This window comes from Myotis davidii, unplaced genomic scaffold (genome assembly GCF_000327345.1).
Source record: "Myotis davidii unplaced genomic scaffold, ASM32734v1 scaffold1059, whole genome shotgun sequence".
NCBI classification, from domain to species: domain Eukaryota; kingdom Metazoa; phylum Chordata; class Mammalia; order Chiroptera; family Vespertilionidae; genus Myotis; species Myotis davidii.
The window spans coordinates 279,477-287,036 of NW_006290038.1; the positions used below are offsets into that span (position 1 = coordinate 279,477).

At 45.6% G+C, this 7,560-nt stretch overlaps 1 protein-coding gene across 1 annotated transcript in view; it reads left to right on the forward strand.

The window, feature by feature from the left end:
* The window catches only part of ATF6 (activating transcription factor 6), a 136,090-nt gene that overhangs the window by 59,113 nt on the left and 69,417 nt on the right, over window positions 1–7,560 (forward strand). Inside the window, exon 11 of the mRNA XM_015563550.1 lies at window positions 6,562–6,675. Coding sequence (XP_015419036.1) covers window positions 6,562–6,675 — 114 coding nt within the window. The remainder of the gene's footprint in view (window positions 1–6,561; window positions 6,676–7,560) is intronic.

Sequence of the window (7,560 nt, forward strand, 5' to 3'; positions counted from 1 at the left end):
AAAGAGCTTGGAAGTGTTCCTTCCTCTTGGATTTTTTGGAATAGTTTGAGGAGTGTAGGAGTTAGGTCTTGAGTGTTTGATAAAACTCCCCTGGGAAGCCATCCAGACAGGGCTTTTGTTCATTGGGAGTGTTTTGATTCCTGCTTCTATTTCATCAGCTGTTACTGGCCTATTCAGGTTTTCTGATCTTCCTGATTCAGTTTTGGGAGATTGTCCAGCTTGTTGGCATGTAGTTGTTCACAGTATTTTCTTACAATCCTCCGTATTTCTGTGGGGTTAGTGGTTACTTCTCCACTTTCGTTTCTGATTTTATTTATTTGGGTCCTCTCTCTTTGTTTCTTGATTAGTCTGGCTAACAGTTCATCTACCTTGTTTATCCTTTCAGGGAATCAGCTCTTAGGTTCATTCATCTTTTGCATTGTTTTTTAAGTCTCTGTCTCATTTATTTCTGCTCTAATATTTATTATTTCCTTCCTTCTACTTACTCTGGGCTTTTCTGGTTATCTTTCGAGTTCTTTAAGTTGTAGGGTTAAATAGTTTTTGTTCATTTTTCTTGTTTTTTTTTTTAGGTAGGCCTGAACTTCCCTCTGAGGACTGCTTTTGCTGGGTCCCAGATATTTTGGGTTGTTATGTGTTCATTTTCATTTGTTTCCAGGAAATTTCTTTCTTTATCTCATTGGTAATCCATTCATCTATAATAATAAAAGCATAATATTCTAATTAGGCCCGACGTCCTTCCCAGACAACCTTCTGGTTGAAGCTGGGGCTGCTAGGGAAGCCCGAGTCCTGGGTACCAGAGGGAAGCCGGTGCTGGCAGCCAGGGGAAGGAAGGCCTACTCTTGCACGAATTTCATGCATCGGGCCTGTAGTTGTTTAATAACATCCTATTTAGCCTCCATGATTTTGAATGTTTTTGGGTGTTTTTACTGTAGTTGATTTCTAATTTCATTTCACTGTAATCTGAGAAGATGCTTGATAAGATTTTAATCTTCTTGAACTTGTAGAGACTTGTTTTGTGTCCTAACTTGTAGTCTATCTTTGAGAATGTTCCATGTGCACTTGAGAAGAATGTATATTCTGCAGCTTTGGGGTGAAATGTTTTATAAATGTCAATTAAATCCATCTGAAAATGTGTCATTTAGAGTTCCTAAATTTCCTTGTTACGTTTTTGTCTGGAAGATCTATCCAGTGAAGTCAGTGGGGGTTAAAGTTTTCTACTATGACTGTATTGTTATCGATCTCTCCCTTAATGTCCTCTAGAAGTTTTTTCGTGTATTTAGGTGCTCTTATATTGGATGCATATATGTTTACCAGGGTTATATCCTCTTATTGGATTGATCCCTTTAGTTTTATGTAGTGATCTTTGTTGTCTCTTGTGATGGCCTTCATTTTTGAAGTCGATTTGTTGGATATGAGTATTGCTACTGCAGCTTTATTTTTGTTTCCATTCGCATGGATAATTTGTTTCATACCTTCACTCTCATCCTGTGTGAGTCTTTTGTTCTGAGGTGGGTCTCTCCTGAATGGCATATAGTTGGGTCATGTTTTATTACCCATTCAGCTACTCTATGTCTTTAGATTGGAGCATTTAATTCATTTACATTTTAAGGTTATTATTGACTAGAAGCCCGATGCATGAAATTCGTGCACTTGGGTGGGTCCCTCAGCCCAGCCTGTGCCCTCTGCAGTCCGGGAGCCCTTGGAGGATGTCCCACTGCTGGCTGGGCCTAAGCCGGCAGTTGGGCATCCTTAGCGCTGCTGCGAAGGCAGGAGAGGCTCCCACCACTGCCACTGTGCTTGCTAGCTGTGAGCCTGGCTCATGGTTTCGGCTGAGTGGCGCTCCCCCATGGTTTCTGCCACTAGAGGGCAGCTCCTATGTTGATTCTGCTGTTCTGTCAATTTGCATGTAACCCTTTTATTATATAAGATAGGTACTTATTTATTGCCATTTTAATTCTGTATGCCTATATTTCTCTGTACTGCTTCCATTACAGCAGTCTCTTTAGCATTTCTTGTAATGCTGGTTTGGTGGTGATAAACTCCTGTAGTCTTTTTTTTTTTTTTTTTTGGTCTATTTTGAACGATTTGTGCTGGATATGGTAATCTTGGTCTCAGATCCTTGCTTTCCATTACCTTGAGTACTTCATACCATTCCCTTCTGGCCTGTAGAGTTTCTGATGAGAAATAAGGTGTCAGCCTTATGGGAGCTCCTTTGTAGGTAACAGTTGCTTTTCTCTTGCTGCCTTTAAGATTCTCTCTTTGTCTTTAAATTTTGGCATTTTAATGATAATGTGTCTGTGTGTGGGCCTGTTTGGGTTCTTCTTGCTTGGGACTCTCTGTGCCTCCTGGACTTGTGTGACATTTTCCTTCTCCAGGTTAGGGGAGTTTTCTGCCATTATTTCTTCAAACATGTTCTCTATCCCTTTCTCCCTTTCTGCCTCTTCTGGCACACCTGTTCTGCGAATACTTTTACATTGCACGTTGTCCCACAGCTCCCTTAATTGTCCTCCTGTTTTTTAATTGTATTTTCTTTTTGGTTCTCCAGATGCGATTTTTTCCTACACATTCTGTAACTCGCTGATCCTATCCTTAACTTCCCCTAATCTGCTGTGTATTCCTTCCATTGTCTTTTTTATTCGTGCTATGTCATTCTTCATAGTTACCAATACTTTTCTCATTCTATTGAGCATCTTTGTCATCATTACTCTGAACTCTATGTCTGATAAGTTTTTAATTTCCATTTCATTTAGCTCTTCTTCTGGAGAATTCTGTTGTTCTTTCATTTGGGGGTTGCTTTTTTGTCTCCTCATTTTGGCTGCCTGTTTGGGTTTGTGACGATGTATTAGGTAGATCTATTATATATACCTTCCAACCTCTAGTGCACTACTGTGTCAAACGCTGTTTCTGACTCAGACAAAGATTAGGCAATGACTCAAAGCCTCCAGAGACCTACCTCTGCCTGCACACTGATTGTAATCAGTCTTGAGTAGCTGAAGACAATTGCCCACAGGTGGAACTTGAGGTTTTCCAATAGGGTGGAGCAATTGCTTCTGCCTGGGGGCTAATTGTTATTTTCAGTCTCCTAATGTGCCTCAGAAACTCCACAGGTTGTGGCAAGGGGTTTCCCAATAGGGTGGGGCAACTGTCTTACCCCCAGGCAAAAACCACCTGGACAGCAAGCTCTGCCTGAGAGAGTTGTCCTCTGCAGCTGAGGGAACGACTCAGCACAGGAAACTGGGGTGTTTTCGCTCTAAGCTCTACCCTAGCAACCTCCAACCCTGGCTTCTGTTCACACAGCTCCAGTCTACTCTGCCCTCCCTCTTTTGGAGCCCAGGGTGAGTGGCTGCACTAGAAATTTTGTGTGTTGGCCCTTTAAGAGGATGCCTGAATTTCTAGCTGTCTCTCCCTGGCAGACAGCAGCCCTGCTGCTTTTCACAGCCAGGTGTTATGTGGGCAACTTTCTCAGTTCTGGTGCTCTGGGCTGAGGAGCCCAGTTTGGGGGTTACACCCCAGAGTTCTCAGTGGCAACCCCCCACAGCTGGGATATCCCTCTGGGACTTCAGCTGCTCTCTGTGGCAGCCCCGCCAGCCCTTTTGCACCTCTGCCCCTCCTACCAGTCTCTATGTGGTCTGCACTTTCAGTCCTTGGTTATCAGGGTTCTCTCCAGCTAGTCTTCAGTTGATTATTCAGGATTTTGTTTTGTTTTGTATTTGAGTCGTAATTCCAATTTGATCTTGGGAGTGTGTCTGTGTAGCATCCACTTATTTTGCCACAATTTTCAATCTCTATTTGTTTCTTAGTGCAGCTTATTTCATAATATGTTTTGTTTTTTCAGATGCGTTATGAGAACTGGTTCAAATAAAATAGTAGAGTTCTCCCATAATTTATAATAAATGTTGTACTTGCCTGTCATTTAATAGTTAACTGCATATGTTTTTTCAATCTTAGAAATGTTTGGTGTCTTGTCTGGTGTGGCTTAGTGGTTAGAACCAGGAGGTCTTGGATTCAATTCCTAGTCAAGGGTACATACCTACGTTGCAGGTCCCATCCCTTCCCCCTAATGGGGCACATGTGGGAGGCAACCAATCGATGTGTCTCTCTCACATCAGTGTCTGTCTGTCTGTCTCTCTTTCTCTCTCCCCCTCTCCCCCTTCTCCCTCCATCTTCCCTTCCTTCCATTCTCTCTAAAAATCAATGGGAAAAATATTCTCCTTCCTTGGATCAAGATTAGAAAAAAAGAAATGTGTGGTATAGAATAAGGTGACCATAGGATTTGTCACCCAAATTGGGACACTTTTTAGAATGAAAGGTAGTGCTAGTAATAATTATGCCAGGACATTGGGCTCCAGTCAGGACTGTCCCCCCAGAGAAGTCATTAGCCAGGACCTTCCCTGACTCGAGGAATTCTGTTTGCAATGCCCTGGACTCTGGAGCTTTATGTGCTGAGATTTTTACCATCGAGTGGTTCACCAGCCACCTGGAGCTCAGGCCACTTCAGGGTTGTGTGGCCTTAATTGTCTCCAGATGGACGCTGGCTGAGTGTCTCTTTTCCTCCCCTTCAGCTCCACCCAGACTCTTTCCTGGTATTTCTTCTATTGGATTTTTCTTTGTTTTCCAAAGAATATTTTGGCTGATAGAACAAAGCCAGTCAGCACAGATGTGCAGAAGTCATTACTAGAGTTTATCACATGGAAATACAATTATAAATCAGAAATGTATTTTCCAAAGCTGTTTTGGACTCTTCTGATGGACGGCAGCATTTGTACTTCTGTCAGTGTGCAGACCTGGTTTCTGAAATAACGCACATGTGACGGGTCTTTGTTCTGATTGTGAGTGTGGCGGACAGCTTCTGCTGGCGTTGGGGATTTACCAAGTCCAAGGCAGACGTTTTCCTCTCCCTCTACAACTGAATTCAGGCTGATCACCTTTGTGAGCACAGCCATTACCTGTGTAGGCCACTGTTTTATTCCAAACAACCACCGGCAGGCAGAAGAAAGGCCGTGAGTCATGTTGCAGGGAAGGCTGCCTTAAGTTACTTTTCCACTCGGCCAAGGTTTTCTGTCCAGGGGGCCAGCGGGCCAGCGTTGCCAATGACCATGGAAACTTGTCTGGGTCTTCCCGCTGCACTCGGCTGTGACCCTCCTTCCCTGAGGCGTACGCTCTGCTGCGTGTTCCAGTTCCAGTCTTCTTCTGGCACGGGCTCTGTCCAGGCCCCGCGGTGCGGGGCTGTGAACTCTTCTCTTTCCTTTTTGCCCAGGTGCCTGTCCACGACCGAGCACTGCCCAGGCCTCTGTGTCCGACTCTCAGATTGGTTTCCCTCCAGACTCCGAGTCTCCACACCCTTGCGGGCAGCAGTTTCCTCTCTGTTTTAACCCTCTGAGTGCCAACCAATATCCTAGGAACTATGCTAAAACTGCCAAGGCATTTTTGCCGATTTTACAGCAGTTTAGGAAAAAAATTATGAATCGCAAGTAAATGAAGTTACATATTCAAAAACTTAAGGAAACCTTTACTACATTTGTCTTCATCTTTGACATATATTGTTTGCTGATTGTATTATAAAATATTAGTAGAAAAAAAAATTGCCGGTAGCACTGCCGGCACTTTTGGCGAAAGACAGGAGGAGCGCGCTCGCACCCCCTGGCACTCAAATGGTTAACCTCACACTGTGGAGATCTCAGATCTCGGTCCTCTCCACGCTCTGCCCCCAGCAGAAACCCTGCTTCCTCCCTTTCCGCAAGTCCGCAAGTGCTGTTGGTAGTTTCCAAAAGTTACCTTGACTGGGCACCTGCCTCCATCTTCTCTGCCACCCTCTGTATCTGTCCTCAGCCCCTGCCTGGCTCACCGCAGTTCTCTTCTGACGGTCTCCCACCCCGCCTTGTCTCCGTCAAATCCACTTTGACACAGTGGTGAGGAGTCGACATAAATGGAAATAAATCCCTTTTGTGGCTTTTCCTTAGGTGAGTAATTCCTTATCATATGTGCCTCCTCACTTGCTCAGCTGTTGGCGGGCGAGTGGCCTCCTTTGCATCCTTAAACTCGCCCTCTTCCTGCAGGCTGCTCTGAACCCCCTGCCGTGCTCCCTCCCTCCTGGACCACCTTCTCTAGGGGAGATGCTGTATTAGGGAGACTGTTCAGTTTCGTTGTCACAGGTTGTGAGGGACCACAGAACTTTAGTCCTGGTACATGATGCTGTCCTTCCTGTCAGTCAGCTGGGACTTCCCCCAGTTTCCCCATCACGGTGTCACCTCTGTTCCAGCAGCACTGTGTGCGCCTCGAGCTCAGTGCACACATGAGCCACGTGTTATTACTGTATCCCTAGCTCTGGCACATAATAATTGCTCAATAAATGGTGTCTGGATAAACAGTTTACAAAATAACATTAGTGCTGTGTGGTTTATACTTCCCTCCTTTTCTGTTACATTTGCTTCTATCTTATAGTATGTTCTGTCTGTTAGGTTCTTGTTTTCATAAAAAGTTAATACTAGTGATAGTTTTCTTATCGCAGAGTTCTTGGGAGTTAAGGGTGCAAGGAGACACGTGTGTGCTTGTTTGTTTCAGCTACGACCATTCTGTCTCCAACGACAAAGCCCTGATGGTGCTGAGTGAGGAGCCAGTGCTGTACCTCCCACCCCCTCCGTGCCAGCCGCTCATCAACACCACAGAATCCCTCAGGTCAGTGGGCCAGTGTTTGCTTCAGGACCCAGGAAAGGTTCGGTTCAGATCGAGTAGCTGGGAGAATCTCTGTTGCTCGTCAGGTAACCACAGGCATTTCAGGGGTCTGGTTTCCCCACCAACGGGTCACGGTGGTGTGCTCCTTCCATGTGGTGGCATTGGGAGTGCAGACTTGGGACTTCTCCTTTGGAGACCAGGGTGATGTTAACATAAAAACCAGGTGAGCGGTAGACTGGCGGGCGGTGACCCCCAGGAGAAGACCCGTTTCCTCATGAGGAAGATGACCAATGGAGAACACGTGACTCTGCAGACACTTCCCCACCGAGCACTTACCTGCTTCTCCCTTATTTTTTCTCTGTGATTTTGGATCCTACCCTTGAACTTCAGAAACTGCTAACGTTTTTATGTGACTAGTCGTGATCCATCATAGTTAAGTAGACGTGGTCACACTGCTTCTCAGCTGCTCCCGAGGAAGGACAACAGAGTGCAGTTCCAGCAGAACCAGGCTCCGTACATTGCTGGGTGGACAATTGGAAAACTGGGATTATAGTACCTTTTCCCCCAAGCATTTGAGCTCATTCTTTTCCTTCTCGCAAGAGGATGGGTTTCAAAGGCTGTGACACACTGCTGCTGCTGGGAACTGTGCCTTCTCCACTGTGCCTGTCTGTCTCGACTGCGCCTGTCTGTCTCGACTGCGCCTGTCTGTCTCCACTTCGCCTGTCTGTTGCCTGTCTGTCTCCACTTGTCTCCACAGCGCCTGTCTGTCTCCACTGCGCCTGTCTGTGTCTCCACAGCGCCTATCTGTCTCCACAGCACCTGTCTGTGTCTCCACTGCGCCTATCTGTCTCCACAGCACCTTTCTGGGTCTCCACTGTGCCTGTCTGT